The following is a 19,976-nucleotide window of genomic DNA, read 5'->3' on the forward strand; positions in this document are numbered from 1 at the left end:
GTCTTAGCTCCAGGGTGTGACCTGGGCCAGCTGCTTCAGCTCCCTGAACCTGTCCTTAGTGTGGGTCATGAGTACACCCTGCAGGGTGACAGCACTGGATTTGAGCTATCTCAGGACCCAGAGGCAGTTCTTACTATAGTTAATAATTAGGCCCGAGAGTGGGAAGCGGCGGTCATGGGCAGTCTGTCCCCTGCTCCAGAACACGCTCCTGGCCGCAGGAGCCTCGTCTATTTTTCTTGAGAGGCTGCCGGTGCTCCCCTAAGGGGAAACCTGCGGGTGGGGCCCTTGTGGCCATTGCCACTGCCGCTCATAATGGAAGAGGAAGCAGTGAGCTCTGAAGCCCCGAGGGGGCAGTCATTTGGAAACAGTCACATCTCTTTATGGAAACGTCCTGTCTCGGATTGGACAGGGTTTTTCTGTTTCTTTTCTGGACCCAGACAAAGAGCATCCTGTGGAGGGCGAGCAGCTGGCTTCCTCTGAGCAGCCTTGGGTGGGTGAAAACCCGAGGTCTGGTCATCAGACGCCAGAGGAGCATTTCCACAACAGACAAGGGCCAAAGGAGTGAAAGGCCTGTCTGGGGCAAGCCTTGTGGGCCCTGCAGGCTTCCCCAGGGCACTGAGCACCAGTCTTACCAACCATGGTGAGGCCTATTAAACCTCAAATTAGGCCAGATTTCCAGATCTCTTGAAAAATTCCCAGATCTGGCCTCAGTGGCCCACAGGCTTCTACGGCAATGATCTTGAGCTGAGGAGCAGCCATTGCCCCAGAGGCTCCTCTACAGGTGGAGGAGGACAGCGGGATGGGCAGAGACAGTGCAGTCCAGGACTCCAGGGAGTCCCGGCTCAGGAGGCTACAGAGACCGCCTCAGAGCTGACACCACACAGGAGAGGAAAACCAGAGGCTGAAGAAGACAACGGGCACAGGGCCACCGCTAGTCAGGGTAGGGCAGAGGGGCGGATCAGGGGAAGCTGCCCGAAGAAGAGGTATGTGACGCGGGCCTCAAAAGATGCACTGGATTGTTTTCCCATAATGAAAATAGCTTTATTTGATTTTTCGCATTTTAACGATAATACATAGAAATTTTAAGCAATACAAAATGGTATTAAAAATTAAAGGTAATGCAAACTTCCATCTCTAGAGGTGACCATATTTATTAACAACTCAATCAACATCCTTCCCATAAAGTTTTATATAAATGTGAATATCATGCAATTCTATAACCTGCTTTTTTCACTCAAAAATGAGTTTTCCTTGTCAATGAGTAGAGCTATATATCAAGCTATATATCATCTTCAATGGCTGTAAAATATTCAACGGTGTAACTGTACCATAATTCATTTAATCCCCTCCTGATGGACATTTTAATTGGTTTCAGTTTTTGCAACTGTGAACAGTGCTATGATGGGCGTTTCTGGTTAGTCATCTTCAAGGATTTGGTTTCTAGAAGCGCTTATGAGGATCCTCGGTGAATGTTCTGACACACAGGCAAATGCGCCCCATCTCCTTACACTTATACTCTCTCATCTAGGGCACTGGAAAATGCCTGCTTCAGACAGGTGTAATTCTGAGACTGAAGATGGGGAAGGGAGAAAGGGTGCTTAAGGTCCCAAGCCCAGCATTAACCCAGCCTCCTTGGGCCACACAGAAGTAAGAAGTAGCACATTTGCAATCAGTTTCCATGAGGTGTCGGCACTGTTGGGAAGGACTGGGAGATAAAGAGGGAAGGGTGAGCTGCGTCCTCTCACAGACAGTATGAATGCCAAGTGGCAGAGCCTGTGACTAGGGAACAATCATTTGACAGTTATCTATTTGATACCTGTTTTGAGCCTGAACCCTTGCCGGGGCCATGGAGTTATAAAGGCATAAGACCCCAGAGTTTACCATTTGGTGGAGACTGTACATCACCCAACTTTATCACAAGATGCCGTATCGGCAGGTGACACGTGCACCAGAAGACAGGCTTCAGTTGTTCTTGTCCATTTATCTCAGATCAGGCATGACCCTGTCCAAACATGGAGCAGAGAATCTTAGCCAGTGTCTCCAAAGACAGAGTGTATATCCAGGCATGTGCACGCTGTAGCACAGATGTGTCCTTCTATGCTTGGAGCCGGGGATCCCCATCATCTTCTCCCGCCCTCCCCTTCCCCCTAGGCTGCCAAGTACTGGTGGGGAAAGTCCCACCACCTTGGGGCTTGATGTCCCTGAAGTCTATGGGCTTCCCGTGGGCCCTGAGTGTGCTCGGCAAAGGACACGCCCTCCAGCACCACGCGCCCTCCAGCACCACGCGCCCTCCAGCCACATCTTGGCCCCATCCTGAGATTTCCATGAGTTCCTCTCCTTTTTTAAAACTTGAGTTGCTTCAAAGACTTTTTTTTTTTTAGGGTTCCCAGTTCCAGGAGCATTCAGAATGAAAATCTTTGGGAAGAGCTAACAGTTGCTAGCATTTTTGTATAAGCCACAATTCTGTCTTATTCCCATTTCTCTCATTTATTCTGCCACTGAGTACTGACACCGAATACTGGGATCACAGCAGCTCGAAGTCCAGTCCCCATCTTCAGCACTCTGGAGCCCAAATGCTGAACTAGCCAAGGGGAAAGCAGGGAAATGTCGGCTTGTCTCCACACCTTTTATCTAAACCACCTGGCTTAAATAGGTAACCACGACATTCCTAGCTCAGAAAATGTTAATTATCAAGCATGAAACTTCCCCTCTTCTGCCTCCCCTCCACCTACAGATTCTCTCCTGTGGCCTCAGCAGTGAGGCACCCTCTGAACACAGGTCCCATTCCTGTGCTCTGGACGGCATTTTCTTCCAACGTGGCCCTGAGAGTCATTCTCTTTCTCTTCTCTAAATTTTATTAACATGCTTAAGTTTGCCCCACCTTTAAATAAATCAAAGCCTCCTTTTACTCTATCTCCCCTACTTAAAGCGTCTGGCCTCCCTTCCAATCCAGAGCGGTTTTCTTTCTTTTTTTTTTTTTTTTGTGACAAGATCTTGCTCTGTCACCTAGGCTGGAGCGCAGCTGCGCAATCATAGCTCACTGCAGCCTCAACCTCCTGGGCTCAGGCGATGTTCCTGCGTAGCTAGGGCTACAGGCATGCAACACCACACACCCAGCTAGTTGTTTTTATTTTTGTAGAGACAGGGTCTCACTATATTCCCTAGGCTGGTCTCAAATTCTTGGGCTCAAGTGATCCTCCCACCTTGGCCTCCCAAAATGCTAGGAATACAGGCATAAGCCACTGTGCCTGGCCCAGAGCCGCTTCTTAAACACCTTCAGCACTCACTGCCCCACCACTGCTTCCCCTCCCATCTGCCCCAAACCTATTGCCTCATGTGTTACAAAGGGCTTCACTGTCTACCCAGTGTCTGAGCCAGAAGGCTGCGGGGCATGCTAGCTACCTCCCTCTCCCCTCAGGCCTCTCATCAAATCAGAGACCGGATCTCAGTGGTTCCGAAACTCTCCTGAGCTCTGGCCCCACCGTACCTGCCCTTCTCAGCTCTCCTGAGGGTAGGGCTGAGCCTGCCTGCTCTTCCTGCCTCCAGTCTCCCGCCTTCTGGTGTGTCCAGATCACGAAGCGACAACAGTAATGTGGAAAGTGCCTCCCTGGTCCTATCAGGCACCCCTGTGATGTGGCTCCTGCTCATTTTTCTCCATGGGCCTCACTGACTTCACCCACACCAAACCACTTGACATTTCCCTAGAGGCGCCTACCTCACACTGCCAGACAGACAGGGAGGTAGAAGCAACAAACACTTTTACACCTTTTAGACTCCGTTCAAGCATCAGGTTCTCCACAAAGTTCTCCCCGCTGGGTCCCCAGCTGGAATACCACCTTCTTCCTTTGTGCTCCTATTATTCCTTGTAGAGGCTTCTGGCTCAGTACCCCTAACCCACTACTGGCCTACTTGATTTCCACACGTGCAAGCTCTTTACAAAAATGCACAAGCCCTAAAGACAACTGGCCCCACCAGCCTCAGGATACAGGAAGCAGAGGAGGAAGTTCTGAAACCAGAGGAGACATCATTCCAAGGAAATAAGAAAAAAAAAAATAAGACTTAAGTCAGAATGATCATCAGATGGAACTTAACAAAGCAACCCGAAATCTTTGTCTCTCTGGGGGAAAGAGTTAACAACATGGAAAAGGGGGCAGACTGGAATAAACCTACAGGTCCGCACTCAAAGCATCAGTGTGAATTCCTGATTTTTAATATCTGTTTATGTCAGGTATCTCCACCCTATCTTGTTTCTATAAATCTATCTATCTGTATATATCTTTGCACTGTATGGTGAGAGTGCAAAGAGGCAATGACATCCCAGTAACAAGAAGCACATTTGGCACCCAGATCTTGGTTTCTAAATAACATTCTCTGGCCAGGTGCGGTGGCTCACACCTGTAATCCCAGCACTTTGGGAGGCTGAGATGGGCAGATCACCTGAGGTCAGGAGTTCAAGACCAGCCTCGCCAACATGGTAAAACCCCGTTTCTACCAAAAATGCAAAAATTAGCCGGGTGTGGGGGCAGGCACCTGTAATCCCAGCTACTTGGAAGGCTGAGGGAGGAGAACTGCTTGAACCCAGTAGGTGGAGGTTGCAGTGAGCTGAGATTGTGCCATTGCACTCCAGCCTGGGTGACAAGAGTGAGACTCTGTCTCAAAAATAGTAATAATAATCAAATCAAATAAAAATAAATAAATACCATTCTCCATTATAAGGAACCAAGACTCCCTGGAGAAATGGCTGATTCCAGGGCTGGGGCAGGGAACATTCAAGATTAGCCTGGAACATCTTGTCATATGCCAGAAGGTAAGAAAGTACTCAAAACATGATGAGGGCAAGCTAAAAACACACAAGAGGCTGCTATACATCTGGGACAATTTGAGAATCAAGATAAAATCAAAGCAATGGCTTGCAACTCTGAGTAAAATAGGAATCCCTGCATCCATATTGATAAACAAGTGAATAAATAAATGGTGAGAAAGGATGTTTTTCTTTATAGTAGAATGCCAACCAATAAATGTAGAAGGCATTATGGAGTTAGGAAATCATGTTGGTCAATCATGACAGTAATAACTCAGACAGGACTAATCAACTGATACTATATAACTCGTGAATGAGGAACAAAATACTTATATAGTCTCAAAGTATCTCCCCACAAATTACTTGTAAATTACAAAGGGGAAATCGTAAATTTAAAATGAAATCTGGCAGACACCAACCTAACCGCAGAACAGAGTTAACAACATCAATGGGACCAGCTGACATTATATGCTGATCACGATGCACCGAGGACACACTGCTTCTGTGATGTTCCTGCCCAGAATGCAAAACCCTCACCTAGCCATGCAGAACCATCACACAAATCCAAACTGAGGCACATTCGACAAAATAGTCTGTATTCTTCAAAAATGTCATGGTAATGAAAGACAAAAGAAGGCTGAGGAATCTGCAGTATTAAGATACACGTTTACAAATGTAACACACGATCCTGCACGAATGGCTACAAAAGACATTATTGGGATAACTGACAAAATTTAAATATGAATCATGGGTTAGATAACAGTATTAAATCACTGTTAAACTTCCAGATTTTGACAATAATACTTAAAAAAATACTGAATAATACTTAAAATAATTCTCTTCTTCTCTAAGAGAATGTCCTGTTGTTACGGAAATGCATACTGTTTTGGGCATAATGGGGCATCTGTGCAAATTACTCTCAAATGATTAAGAAAATACAACATGAAGTAGATAAGGCAAATGGGATAAAATGTAAACACTCAGTAAATCTGGATAAAAGATATATAGGAGTTCTTTGTGATATTCCTGCGACTTTTCTGTAAATCTGAAATTATATTAAAAATTTTAAGGTTACCAACAAAACAAAACAAACAACCCCTGACCAAGAATCCAACAAGGGATCAATCAAAATTATGGTACAGTCACCCTATGGAGGCCTTCAAATTACACAGCTTTACAAATCAACTTTGTGAAGATATATAACAATATAGAAAAATGCTTATAACATGTACAATGTTGAATGATAAAAGCAGGATACAAAATATTTTATGTGTATATTATTACAACTATGTAAAAGCAAGCATATAATAAAGACTGGAAGGGTAAAACCAAAGTTGATGATAAGGATACTGAGGGGTAGGGAGAGTGACTTTTTCCAAAAAATTCACCTGTTAAAAAAAAATACTTGCAGCACTGGCTCTTCCCCTGCTGCCGCGTCAGTGTACAGGGAATCAGAATGTTTACTGCATTGTCTTGCCTCAGGTTGCCTCACCCCAAACCTTAGCCCCCCACCAAAGAGAACTGATAGAGCAGGACCTGGGGCCCCAGTGGCAGGACTGTCTTTGGGTTGGAGGAGCTGGAGGTCGCAAGGCTCCCATAGTGGCAGTAGTCAGCAGCTCGAGCTAACAAAGGAGCTTCAAAGCCCACTCTGACCAGTACAGCTTGAGCAGCTGTTGACACAGCTAAGGGGGAAGCCCAGCCTTGACTGAGCTGAGACTCTGGCCTCCCCTGGCTAGACTGGCAGAGATCTGTGTGAACACCCTTTGGCGGTGCGTGCAACTCCTGGGGGCTCTTGCTGGCAGGCTACCTCCTGGGCACAGACAGTAGAGATTCTTTGAACCTCCTAAGGTTCAGGAGCTCTTGGATCACCCTATCTAGAGGCAGAGGGCATGGCTTTCATGTCTATGGAGATAAAGCATCAAGTCCTTATCAGATCTTCATACAGTCTACTGAGGATGTGTTTTGATGGGTGACAAAAATAGGTTTAGTTATAAATAAGACTTGCCATCGGAAGGCAAGACTCAAACCCTGAGCAGCTTAGGGAAACAGGAAGAATAAAAGAGAAAGGTTCTTGCTTAACGATGGGGATACCAAAAAAAAAAAAAAAAAAAAAAGAGAGAGAGTGAGAAAGTCTCTGCCTCCTTTGCAGGAGAATAGGTTTTAATAGATTTTGCTCCTCTTATTTTAAGAGATGTTTTTAAAACTCCTTCCCTAAAGAAGTGGGAATACGAAACAGATTGAGATCCTCAGAACAGGTAGCTGAGGTAGGCAGAGAGAAAGAAACCCCATTTCCAGAGGGAAGCAGCAGCAAAACACTCATGAACGGTAGAGAAAAACTTACTATACCTGGGCAACTTCTTCGTTAGGAGTATTCCAGACCTGATTCCCAACTGCTCCCCAGCCTAAGCAAAAACCACCAACATTCTGAGTCATGTGACCTGATTTTAAAATATTTTATTACATAACCTTTTCATGGCACCATCAGGAGTAACAGAAAACGTTATTCCCAGTTCCTACACCACATCCTGAAAAATATACATTTGTATTTATATATTTATATCACTACTCCACCCCATCCCATAATTCCACCACCTATTGTAGGTCTTTTGCTTAAAGCAGGAAACTATTCTCTTAGGTAAGAAAATATATATGGAAGCTAAATGAAATAACGGTTAGAGTAACTGGGGACAGTTGGTTGTAGGGACAGGGAGGAAGGGGTTAAGTCCAGCCTAGGCAGGATGCATCACCGGGGGTCCATCAAGGTGGAGGACAGTGTATAAAAAGGCAGCGTCACACAGGTAGGCTCTGGGGTCCTTGGTCCATTAGGAGATGGCCTTTGCCTCAGGAAGGAAGGCTTCCCAGTACTTTGCCAGCTGCAAAGAAGTGGGGACAGTAAGCAAGTGCCCCCACCTAGTGGCAGAGTCTAAGCCAGCCTGGGAGGAATCAAGCACAGTACCCTGGCGCTCCCCAAGCGCCTCTGCCCCACAAAGGCAGGCTCTGAGCAGCTGCACAGGCCACACGACCCTCACACCTCCCTCTTGACAGGGAAGGCAGCAGTTCCTGAGCTCCAAGTGCAAGGCCAGTCTCTGAAGACAGTCTTGGCTCCACCCCAGAGGGAGCATCCCTGTGGTGGCCACAGCTTTGCCTGGCTCGGTTAGCTCCTCACAGTGGGGCCACTGTTTCACATACTGATGAGGCCTCAGTCTCAGGAAGGCCAGGTGGTACCATGGCGTGGCTCCTTGAAGGGTAAGCAGTTACAGGGAGATGGGGTTTGTCCTCAAAAACTAACTCACCTCAGAATGAGGGCAGCAGAGCCTGGCCCTCCTGCTTAGTAAAAGACCCTGTTGGATGCTCCATGTCAGAGCAACAGGGCCTATTTTCAATGATCGACTAGAGGAGGGCACAGCCCCTCAGAAGCAGGGCCTGCACATCTTGTCGTAGAAGCCCCAAGGAGGCAGCTGGCCTTCGGAGTGGGCAGTAGAGGATGAAGGTCACACACAACTTACATACCTGCTGCTGTGAGTAAAGGAGTGTCTCAAGGTACTTGATCACGTGGTTCTTGAAGTCCTTGGATTTCTCTTTCTAGGAGACAAGATACTACACTGACCATCCAGTTTTCGCTTTCCCTTTCGATGGGATGATGGTGTTTATTGCTGACCAAGGCCAAACACAATCTCAGAAAGTAGAGGCAGCAGGTGGAATAGCTGTAATTTCCAGCCAAAGAGGGTCTGCCAAGGCCTTGAAAGGTTTTGGGGGAGGGAAGGAGATGAAGGAGAGTGGAGAAGAAAGGACTGGGGGCCGAGGTTATGTGGCAGCTGCAAGCTTTGTGTTTAATTGCTCTGGTCCAGCCACAAGTGTAAGACTGCCACTGTGCCTAGGAACAAACACACACTCCCCAAAGAAGGCCACGCCTGCTCACGAGAATTGCCAAGTCACTGGTACCTCTATCTCTTTACCCAATAGAGTTGGACAACACCAAGAGTATTCTAAAACATGCACTGCATGCTACGTGAGAAGTAGGATCTTCTATCTCACCTCAAACCGCATCACTTCTTTTCGGACCACTGTTGAAATCCTCTCGAAGTCCCTTTCATATTGAGTCACCCGAGACTCCCACTGGGAAGAAAGAGGAAAGAAAGGATCACCTCATATTATGGCATCATTACTAAGCCTTCACATTTGGACATCAATTTTACATATGAGGCCTCAATTGATCATTATGTCTGTCTGTCCCTGTGGGTAAGATGAGGTGTCACAGAGGATTTCGCATGTAAGTCAGAGTCCAGCAGAAGGCCACTTTAGGGGCTGATTGGAAAAGAGATGCCTGTATTTCAGGCATTTGGGACCAAGTGTGGTCCTTTAAGAAGGCTCTGATACTGCAGCAGCCTCCAGTTTAGGTACTCACCAGCAGGGTTGGAAGGCCTGGAAAACTTAATTTAGTTCTCACGAGAAGGCATATCTGAACCAGCTACATAGCTTTTCAAAGACCCAGCCAGGACCCCTCCTGCCGAGATTCTTTTTTTTTTTTTTGAGATGGAGTCTTGCTCTGTCATCCAGGCTGGAGTGCAGTGGCGTGATCTCGGCTCACTGCAACCTCTGCCTCTCAGGTTCAAGTGATTCTCGTGCCTCAGCCTCCTGAGTAGCTAGGACTACAGACGTGTGCCACCACACCTGGCTAATTTTTTTGAGACAGTCTTGCTCTGTCGCCAGACTGGAGTGCAGTGGCGTGATCTCAGCTCACTGTAACCTCTGCCTCCCAGGTTCAAGCGATTCTCCTGCCTCAGCCTCCCGAGTATCTGGGACTATAGGTGGGTGCTACCACGCCCAGCTAATTTTTGTATTTTTTTTAGTAGAGACAGGGTTTTACCATGTTGGCCAAGATGGTCTCAATCTCTTAACCTCGTGATGCGCCCGCCTTGGCCTCCCAAAGTGCTGGGATTACAGGCGTGAGCCACTGTGCCCGGCCTCGGCTAATTTTTGTGTTTCTAGCAGAGACGGGGTTTTACCATGTTAGTCAGGCTGGTCTAGAACTCCTGACCTCGGCCGGGTGCAGTGGCTCACACCTATAATCCTAGCACTTTGGGAGCCTGAGGCAGGTGGATCACGAGGTCAAGAGATCGAGACCATCTTGGCTACTAATACGGTGAAACCCCGTCTCTACTAAAAATACAAAAAATTAGCCAGGCATGGTGGCAGGAGCCTGTAGTCCCAGCTACTTGGGAGGCTGAGGCAGGAGAATGGCACCAACCCAGGAGGCAGAGCTTGCAGTTAGCTGAGATCATGCCACTGTACTCCAGCCTGGGCGACAGAGCGAGACTCCATCTAAAAAAGAAAAAAAAAAAAAGCAAAAAAAACCCGGGCGTGGTGGCTCACGCCTGTAATCCCAGCACTCTGGAAGGCCGAGGCAGACAGACACGAGGTCAGGAGATTGAGACCATCCTGGCTAACATGGTGAGACCCCATCTCTCCTAAAAATACAAAAAATTAGCCAGGCATGGTGGCAGGCGCCTGTAATCCCAGCTCCTAGGGAGGCTGAGGGAGGAGAATGGTGTGAATCTGGGAGGCAGAGCTTGCAGTGAGCCGAGATCGCGCCACTGCACTCCAGCCTGGGCGACAGAGTGAGACTCCTTCTCAAAAAAAAAAAAAAAAAAAAAAAACCTCTGACCTCAAGTGATCTGCCCACCTTGGCCTCCCAAAGTGCTAGGATTACAGGCGTGAGCCACCGTGCCAGGCCAGAGATTCTGATTTGACAAGTCTGGGTAGAGTAGAAAGAGAACAGGAGGACTAGGCCTCAGGAAGGCCTGGAGTCATTCTCAGAGGCTTCCTCAGCAGCCACGGCCCTTTAGACTCCATCAGCGCTCTTGCCTGCTGTGGGGTTCCAAGCCTCTGGGTGGAATGGGACCTCGGTTCATTTGGAACCAGCAGAACACCCCCGGCTGGGCTGCCTCAGGGGACTCACCTCAAGGATCTCGTCCTTGGCCTGCTGCAGCTTATCAGGCTTGTTGGCCCACAGCAGTCGAGCCTCGGCCTCCCGCTTCTTCTGCAGTGTGGCTTGGGCATCCTGCCAGCGCTGCCATGTCTTCATGCGCTGGTCGAAGGCAGCCTGTGGGGGTGGGGTTGAGGAGGACCACAACCAGCTCTTCAAGAGCTCTGCTGGCTCTTCCTCGGGGCAGGCTCTCCCAGCAGCTGCGCCAGGGACAGACTGAGCAAGGGCAGGTTCTGCAGCCGCATGTTAGTGCCCAGCTGGGAAGTTAAATGTCTAGGAGCAAAGCTTGGGTAATACTTCTCTCCAAGCTTCTAGGAGGCCAGTGCCATGCTGCTTCATGCTACTCCCAGGGCTGGATGGCAGGGAGCCAGTAGGTGGCCTTATGCCAGTGACCAATACTATGGCTTACAAAAGTACCTCCCTCAGATCAGTCAGTTCATAAGGCTACATACTTTCCCTGAGTGCCTGCCATGTGCCAGGAGCTAAGAATACAGTGGATGAAACTCATGGTCCCGTTTTCATGGAATTTGTCATCTAATGGAAAAGGCCAACATTACATTCACAATTACAAATAGATACTTACAAGTATGCAGACTACTGGGAATGCAGCAGGGTACTATAACATGAAACCAGGGGCCCGGCTTAGCCTGGGAAATATGTCAGGGAAGTCCACCCTAAGGACCCAACCTTTAAACTGACACCCAAATAATCTACAAGGTTAGCTTAACAAATCTTTAAATTGACACCTAAAACCACAATAGGGCCACACTGCTTTTTCCCAACCACATACTCACCTGCTCTAGGCTACCAAGGCCTCCAAGAAGCTCCCTAAAATCTATTTGCTAGTTTTCCTTGTTTCCAGTTTCTTGACCACAATCCCAGCATTTCCAGGGAAGGAAGCTGCTGGCCTGACTAACCCACACCCGCCCGGACTTGCTTAATAGGCCACAAGCAGCAGCCTGGATCAACGATCTGTGCCTGGGGCCAGCCACCCAGCCAGGTTCCATCGGCTCCCTCACTGCCCTGCAAAGGTTCTCTGAATATTTTCTTTTTTTTTAGACGGAGTTTTACTCTTGTCACCCAGGCTGTAGTGCAATGGAGCGATCTCGGCTCACTGCAACCTCTACCTCTTGGGTTCAAGCGATTCTCCTGCCTCAGTCTCCTGAGTAGCTGGGACTACAGGCGCCCGCCACCATGCCCAGATAATTTTTGTATTTTTAGTAGAGATGGGGTTTCGCCACATTGGCCAGGCTGGTCTCAAACTCCTGACCTCAGGTGATCCACCTGCCTCAGCCTCCCAAAGTGCCAGGATTACAGGCGTGAGCCACCGCGCCCGGCCTTCCCTGAATATCGTCTATGCCTCCTTAGCACAGGTTTATGCCAAAACTTGAACCTTAGGGAATGCAATGCCACCAAATTCACCTGCCCCAGTATTGTCACTGCTGTTCCCCTGCAGCATCTTAACACCTCAATGTCAAAAGATTAGGTAAAGGGTGACCTCATCTCCGAGTTAGACTCAAGCCCAACCCACTGGCCTAACAGTGGTCCAGCTCCACGCTCAGAGAAGAGCAGAAAAGAAACCTTTGTTCTTCTCTCCAATCCCACCACCAGGCTCATAAGCATGAGGCAGGCAGATGGAGGGTCTCTGAGAAAAGACCATTCGCAGTTCTGTACCGTGAGGCATCTTCCCCAGCCCCAGCCCACGGAGCTCTAGGCAAGGCCCTCATCCCTGTGGTACAAGCTCACTCTGCCTGGGGGCCATATCCAAGAACTGTGCTCCCCAGAGATCCCAAACAACGCTCCTCATAGAAAGCTTCCCCCAGAGAGTGCCCTCCCTGCGGCTTGCTCTCCAGTCTAAGTAGCCTGACCAGTTCTAAGAATCACATAGCAGGTTATTTTTAAAACCTCTTATCACTCTGGAGTTAGCAGCAAACCAAATAGCAATAGGAGAGGACAACGAGTAACCTCCCAGGCTCTATGAGGCAACTCCACCACGGGGGAAGCGACAGCCGGGGAGCAGCTCAGCTCCTGACACAACGCACAAGCTCCCTAATGGGAGATATGCTGGGGACGGGGACCGAGGGGTGGCACTGTCCTAACTCTGAGGCGCCACCTGATCCCAAGCCGAATCAGGGACAGACTTAAGCCCTTAGAGTGTAGGCGCCAAGCTTCCTCTTGGTTCTTTCCTCTGTCTTAGGGAGGCCATGCGAGAGCTAATGCCACTGTCAAAATTCCTTAAGCTTAACCCCGGGAGTGCTCATGGGGAAACCACACTGCTAAATCACCAGGAGAGAGTGAGGTGCTTGATGAGGGGCAGGCTGGAATGTCATCAGTGGGGGTGGCACAGCACAGGAAGGCTCTGGTGATGAGCTCTCTCAGTCCCCTGGCCACACTCCTCCATGCAATGCCAAGCCAGTTCCATGTAGTTACCTGACTGCCCACACTGGAAGGACAAGTGGAAGCCACCAAAGCCACCAGTTACTGTTAAGGAGGCAAAGATCAAAGGACTGAGAAAGTCACTGCTCCAGGAGGCTAAGAGATCAGGACTGTAAGCAACGTTCCTTCAAGAAAGGACCACAGGCCGGGCGCAGTGGCTCACGCCTGTAATCCCAGCACTCTGGGAGGCCAAGGCGGGCGGATCACGAGGTCAGGAGATCGAGACCATCCTGGCTAACACCATGAAACCCCGTATCTACTAAAAATATAAAAAATTAGCCAGGCGTGGTGGCGGGTGCCTGTAGTCCCAGCTACTTGGGAGGCTGAGGCAGGAAAATGGTGTGAACCCGGGAGGCAGAGCTTGCAGTGAGCCGAGATCGCACCACTGCACTCCAGTCTGGGAGACACAGTGAGACTCCATCTCAAAAAAAAAAAAAGAAAAGAAAGGACCACAGAGGACGCCGTCCAGCCTCGACAATGAAGGGCAACCTATTTGGAGATTCAAGAGTGATCTGTTCTCCAAATGCCGTCTAGGAATCTTGGTTGTGGGGCTCAAAATGAGTCAGTGATAACTAGCTAACAGGTGAACAGATTGCTTGGTTTATAGGATACCTTTCTGCTTAAAAGTAGAAAAAGTGACACCTATTTACAAGCTATAATGGGATGAAACTGTCTTGGGAAGGGGACCAGCAAAAGAAAAACAAATCAAATCAAGGGAAGGAGGAGAAAAGGAAACAGAAGCTTACCCGGACTATGGCCAGGAGGCGAATGTAGTCACTCAGGAGCTCAGCAAGGAGGAAGAAGTCATTGTTGGCCTGTTCCTGGTGGAGCTGCTCAATTTTTTCTTCCACCTCAGCCAGCTGGGAGAGTGCCCGTGACAATGCCGTGTTGTCCTCAGAGCTCCCAAGCATGGCTAGACTCTTTGCAAACTGGGCTGTGTTCAGCGCTAGCTCTGGAAGGAGGAAAAGACAGCAGAGGCCTCTCTGATCTCACAAGGAAAAGGGACAAATCAGCTGACACTGCATGGCATGTCTTAGCAATGCCGCCCACTGCGTATCTGGGAAACGAGGGTTCCGCAACCCAGTCACTTACACCACAGTTAACTGTATCCAGAAAGTAAACAGAATGTGGCCTGGTCACAGAAGCAGGAGGGAGAGGCACCAGCCTGTCCTGAGTTTCACTGGGTTAGGCCTACCTGAAGGAAGCAGCTCCAATATCCCTAAAGAACCAAAGCCCACTCATTAAATAACAAACAGGCCAAATAAACTATTCTTATATTTTTGTTAAAGCTCATGAGTGGTAGCCTCTCTGTACAAGAAAGAAGAGTGAATATATGTGCACACCGTATAGTCTTGAATGTTCTAGAGTAGGGTAAACTCTTTGTGTAAAGGAGTGCAGTGGCACGATCTCAGCTCACTGCAACCTCTGCCTCCCGGGTTCAAGCAATTCTCTGCCTCAGCCTCCCAAGTAGATAGGATTACAGATGCCCACCACCACACCTGGCTAAGTTTTTGTATTTTTAGTAGAGACAGGGTTTCACCATCTTGGCCAGGCTGGTCTTGAACTCTTGACTTCGTGATCCACCCGCCTTGGCCTCCCAAAGTGCTGGGATTACAGGTGTGAGCCACCATGCCCAGCCGATAATAATTTTTTTAGGGTTTGCAGGCTTCACATAGTCTGCTAGAGATTCTTTTCTCCTCCCATTCATTCCTTTAAAAATGTAAAAACCTCAATTTGTAGCTCATGGCAATAGGAACAAGGGTCAGATTTGGCCCACGGGCCAGATTATAGTTTGCCAACCCTTACTTACACTGGTCTTATGCTATGGATCTTCTATCTGTTTAGATTTCTAATTATCAGCATGTTTAAGGCAGAGAGGGAAAAGATTCAAACTGGGAAAATTTCACTAGCTCTTAAGCAAATTTCACTAAAGAAAGACGCAGAAGGATTAGGAGACAGGTGGTTTCCTTGCATTTACGCATTGCTGGTTTGACCATGTAGCTAAAGCACGTATGACATCATTTTGGATATAAGCCATCAACTCAAAATCAACAGAAGCCGGCATCCCAGGTCATGCTGTATCTGAGACGGCTTCCCTGCACCCCTCCCAGGTAGAAAGTACAATGCCCACAGTGGTTGAATTATGTTTTCCGTCAGGAGATGCAGGGCATACCATTTTTTATCAGAACATCAAGGACCTGGTGGGCTGAGAATTTCAACTTGGATGGCTGAGAGGATTGGAACAGCATGCCCTCCCATCTCCAGTTCACTAGAGACAACAATTTCCCCTAGCTCCAAGTGCATTTCAGAGCTTGTTACCTTTCCTATGGTTGACTAGAGTTTCTACAACAGCATGCAGTTTCCGTAAGCGCTGCTCCTCACACTCTACCTCCTGGAGCTTCTCCTCAAACCACTGAAACACAAAAGCCCAGAGCTTTAATGAGATTACTTCTATAGGTGCAGTGCAGTCTTTCTTTAGCAGTTGTTTTTCAAAAAGGGACTAAATTATAAAAAACTTTCTAATCTCAGAAATTTCAGGACTCCTTAGGGGTTCTGACCCATAAGCCTGAGGTGTAGGTGAAGGTAAGAGGCACCAGGCTACTCACAATGTCTGATTCATTCATCTTGATGGTCATTTTGCTGACGGCATCTGTGGCTTTGTTGAACATCTTGAGGAGACCAGCACCACTCAACGTCTGGGTATCCACAGCACGTGGCAGCTACAAGACCAAGAAGGCAGGGATGGCAAGTTATCTGCTGCCCCTATTTTAAGTTCAGAAGAATTAGTATCCATCAGATCGCATGCCCAAAACTTGCCAGAAAAATTATGTGAACTGTAAATTGTTTTTTCAAAGGCAGTCTGAGGAATCCACAACACATCCGTAAAGAAAAATCAAAGAACCATGTTAAAAAGAATCAGCCAACATTTTCAGCTTTTGATATTTTATACAGAAAAAAGTAGACTGGGGTGTTACACAGCCAGGTGACTTCAAATTGAGATTGTCTGCCTACCCAGGCATGAACTGCCTCAGTATCAAGCATACTCTTGTTAAAAGTCAAAAGTTCCCTTGGATTAGCATACTTTGTACACAACTGGACTTAAAAGTCTTAAGACATTGAAATCTTGCTGTGCTAGAATTTTCTTCAGTGAACAAATATCCAAGGACAAGAGAATTATTGATTCAGACCAAGGCTACTTTCAGGGATGACCTAGTAGCCAAGCATGCCAAATACTTAGAAACAATCTGATTGCTGTTCAGTCTCCCCAGTACTCTCCTAGGGCATGGAAAGGATGCTGAAAAATCTATAGCATATATAGCACACTACGCTAAAAAGTCAGATTTTAGTGTTCAGGACTCTATGGCAGTAGCTCTTTTTTTTTGAGATGGAGTCTTGCTCTTGTCGCCCAGGCTGGAGTGTAGTGGCACGATCTCAGCTCACTGCAGCCTCTGCCTCCAAGGTTCAAGTGATTCTCCTGCCTCAGCCTCCCAAGTAGCTGGGATTATAGGTACCCGTCACCACACCCAGCTAATTTTTGTATTTTTAGTAGAGATGGGGTTTTGCCATGTTGGCCAGGCTGGTCTCGCACTCCTGGCTTCAGGTGAACCTCCTGTCTCAGCCTCCCAAAGTGCTGGGATTACAGGCATGAGCCACCTTGCTCGGCCTGGCAGTAGTTCTAAACTTTGGGCCACTTTGCTTCCTAGGGGACATTTGGTAATGTCTGGAAAATGTGGTTGTTATAACTGGGGAGGGGGTGCTACTGGATCTAGTGGGTAGGTACCAGGAATGCTGCTAAAACCCCCTGCAATGCACAGGACAATCCCTACGACAAAGAACTATCTTACCCAAAGGGTCCACAGTGCTGCTACAGACATACCCTGCTTAGGGGGACGGAGTAAAGATGAGAGGGTGAAAAGGAAGAAGGGATTTAAGAATATTCACAAGAGAAGACTAAAAGATCTGAAGCATTTGACAGGGAATTTTTAATTAAAACATTTCATTTCACAGAAAAAACTCCTCATTTATTTAGTATCATTTTCTTCACTAGAATAACACATATTATATACAAATGAAAGAAAAATTTAAAAATAAAAATTAAAGCAAAATGATAGCCCTATGCAGTCACTTACTTCCTTCTAGTTTGCTTTCCTGTGAGATAAAACATTTCACTCAAGTGTTTCTTTTGATCCTTAATGACTCACGTTTCTACAGCTGTATTTACATGCTATTTCACGTTTCACATTTTATAATTCTTTTAACATACACGTCCATGTACTAACATTTCTGTATACTTTGTTTATGATGAGAATCAAATATTTGGTTATATATTTTACTTAATTCTTCCACTGTTAGCAATTGAGCTGTTTTCAATTTTTGACAATCACGACTAGCCTACACATGGCCTGTAAAAAAGACTGTCTACTTCAATCAACACTTTTCCTACATGGCAGTTCTGTGGTTTGTGGTAACTGGTTTTTAACCAATGCCCCGCCTGGCATAAAATATGCATTCAATCTGAGCCAAGAAGTAACCTACAACATGCCAAGGACCTGCCAAATAGACCACTGAGTTGATCTAGTAAGACAATACTAGGCTGCCATTTGACCCCTACAACCAACTACTTTTGACTTCAGGCAGAGCTTCTTTTATTTCAAAGGCTGAAAAATACTTGTCACTCTCAGGGGTTCACACAAAACTAGGATACAGTCTGGTACTAGTCATGTTAAGTGCTCACATATTTTTGGAATGAACTAGTTTCATTTCAGTAGGAGCAGACATAAATTATGAAATTCAGTTTGCACTGAATACTAACCTCTTCTTTCTCCAAGAACTCTCTGACATCAGGGTCCTGTAACATGGTAGGATGATTCACAATCCTCTGAAGGTACCTACAAGGTAAGCAGTTACCATCTGGTTAGTTGAGCTGGCCTCAGAAGGCTCTGGGCGTCACACAGTGCTGGCAGTGATATCACGTCTTCTGTTACTTAAAGTACCCTGAGATAAGGTACTTAAGTAGGACTCTCCTTGTAAGCATATTCAAGTTCACATTCCTGACATTTCCAAAAAGGGAGAGAAAAATAACTGGTCAGAAAGAAACCTCAGAGCCATTCATATTTGATTGTCTAAGAATATGACTGCCTGCTCACTCGGGATGGGGAAAAAACAGAAGATGGCCTATTCCCAAGGTGGGAAAATAGGCAACTCAGGAAAAGTTGAGAGATAATATGGAGGTGAGGAACTTCAATTCATTCACGTTTCATCTCTAACTCAACGGACTGTCTCATCATTTAGACTCACTTTTCAGCTTCTCATTTGTCCTCACGTTATTCAGGAAAATGGCTGTATGGAACTTACCTTTCTAAAGCAGCCCTCCGTTTTTCAAGAAATTCTGCAGAAGAAGAATCTTCCTTCCCAACTTTCACTTTTGTCATCCCTAGAATGGAATTTAAAAAGCAAAATAACCATAAATCATCATGAAGAGGATACATCTCTCTTCTTTTTTTAAGTGTCAACAGGAGGAAAGGCAATGCATACAACCTAAGGCCACTTCTATGTCATGTGCAGAGATGAACAAAAGGTTCTTTACCTGAGAACCATTTTTGAAAACTAGTCTCTAAGTGCTGAAGGTTCTAAACTCTAGGACTTGCAGATAATACATTTTCTTAAAAAGGCGGCCATGGAACCCTGAGTACAAACATCAACTGATGTTAATGAAGAGGCTCCTGGCCAGGTGCAGTGGTGCACACCTGTAATCCCAGCACTTTGGGAGGCCAAGGCAGGCGGATCACGAGGTTGAGAGATCAAGACCATCCTGGCCAATGTGGTGAAACCCCGTCTCTACTAAAAATACAAAACTTAGCTGGGCATGGTGGTGGGCGCCTGTAGTCCCAGCTATGTGGGAGGCTGAGGCAGGAGAATCACGTGAACCTGGGAGGCAGAGCTTGCAGTGAGCTGGGATCACGCCACTGCACTCCAGCCTGGTGACAGAGCAAGACTTCACCTCAAAAACAAACACCAAAAAACCAAAAAAACAAACAAAAAAAAATGAAGAGCTTCCTTCCTCTAACCCCTAATCCAATGTAGTCTATTTCAATTTGGAGGGAACCGCAATCATTTAAGACTCCTGAAGACCACCAGAAAACAAACGAACATAACAACTCTGGAGGCTAAACCCAGAGTCCCTACTGCACCCAAGGAGAGAACGTGCCAAAATACTCTATTTTTCTCTAGCCCTCCAGGGTCGCAAAACACTGGAAATGTCTCTTTTCTCACCACAAGACTGTTAATAGAAGTAGTCTCATATACTAAACAGTAAGTGAATTTTGGAGAGAATGCAAAGGAAAACAATCCGAGTGGAATGAAAGGCCACAGGCTTACTTACCTATGAGGCTCTTCTCCGGTGGAGGCGGGACAATGAAGCCATTCTGAGAGTGCTTCTCGGAAAGCTTCTCATAAAGACCCAGAAAGTCACTAAATCTTCTTTTTACTGCAAACTGTTTGCTTCTGAACAATGGTAAGCTCGTCTTGGGGACGGGAAAAAACACAAGGCAATTTCATTCCAAACAGGAGATGGTATCTTGAAAGCCATCCAGTTGATATTAAAGAAACCCATTTCCCAGATCCCTGCCCTTCAGTCACCTGGTAAATAACTTTCTCCAAGGCAGAGAGTCTTAAACTTTTTAAAACTATAGTTCCCCCTTTGGCAGTCTGGGAGCCTAAAGAGCTCTTCTCAGAATAATGATTTGAAATGCA

The 19,976-nt window shown here is 46.9% G+C and overlaps 1 protein-coding gene across 2 annotated transcripts in view; it reads right to left on the bottom strand.

Annotated features, from left to right (window-relative positions):
• Positions 1 to 5,377: 5,377 nt before the first annotated feature.
• Positions 5,378 to 19,976, bottom strand: part of SNX1 (sorting nexin 1) — a 41,135-nt gene continuing 26,536 nt past the window's right edge. The window contains exons 6-15 of one of the 2 annotated variants that reach the window (XM_023185295.2): positions 19,606 to 19,747; positions 18,579 to 18,657; positions 18,037 to 18,112; positions 15,830 to 15,943; positions 15,543 to 15,636; positions 13,970 to 14,175; positions 10,761 to 10,904; positions 8,837 to 8,917; positions 8,312 to 8,383; positions 5,378 to 7,203 (exon numbers count right to left, since the gene is read on the bottom strand). In XM_023185295.2, the coding sequence (XP_023041063.2) occupies positions 7,048 to 7,203; positions 8,312 to 8,383; positions 8,837 to 8,917; positions 10,761 to 10,904; positions 13,970 to 14,175; positions 15,543 to 15,636; positions 15,830 to 15,943; positions 18,037 to 18,112; positions 18,579 to 18,657; positions 19,606 to 19,747 (1,164 nt within the window). In that variant the 3' untranslated portion in view covers positions 5,378 to 7,047. Of the gene's footprint in view, positions 7,204 to 7,235; positions 7,675 to 8,311; positions 8,384 to 8,836; positions 8,918 to 10,760; positions 10,905 to 13,969; positions 14,176 to 15,542; positions 15,637 to 15,829; positions 15,944 to 18,036; positions 18,113 to 18,578; positions 18,658 to 19,605; positions 19,748 to 19,976 lie in introns of those variants that run through there. The other variant, XM_023185294.2, reaches the window with a different exon arrangement.

Source organism: Piliocolobus tephrosceles, chromosome 6 (assembly GCF_002776525.5).
Source record: "Piliocolobus tephrosceles isolate RC106 chromosome 6, ASM277652v3, whole genome shotgun sequence".
Classification (NCBI taxonomy): Eukaryota; Metazoa; Chordata; class Mammalia; order Primates; family Cercopithecidae; genus Piliocolobus; species Piliocolobus tephrosceles.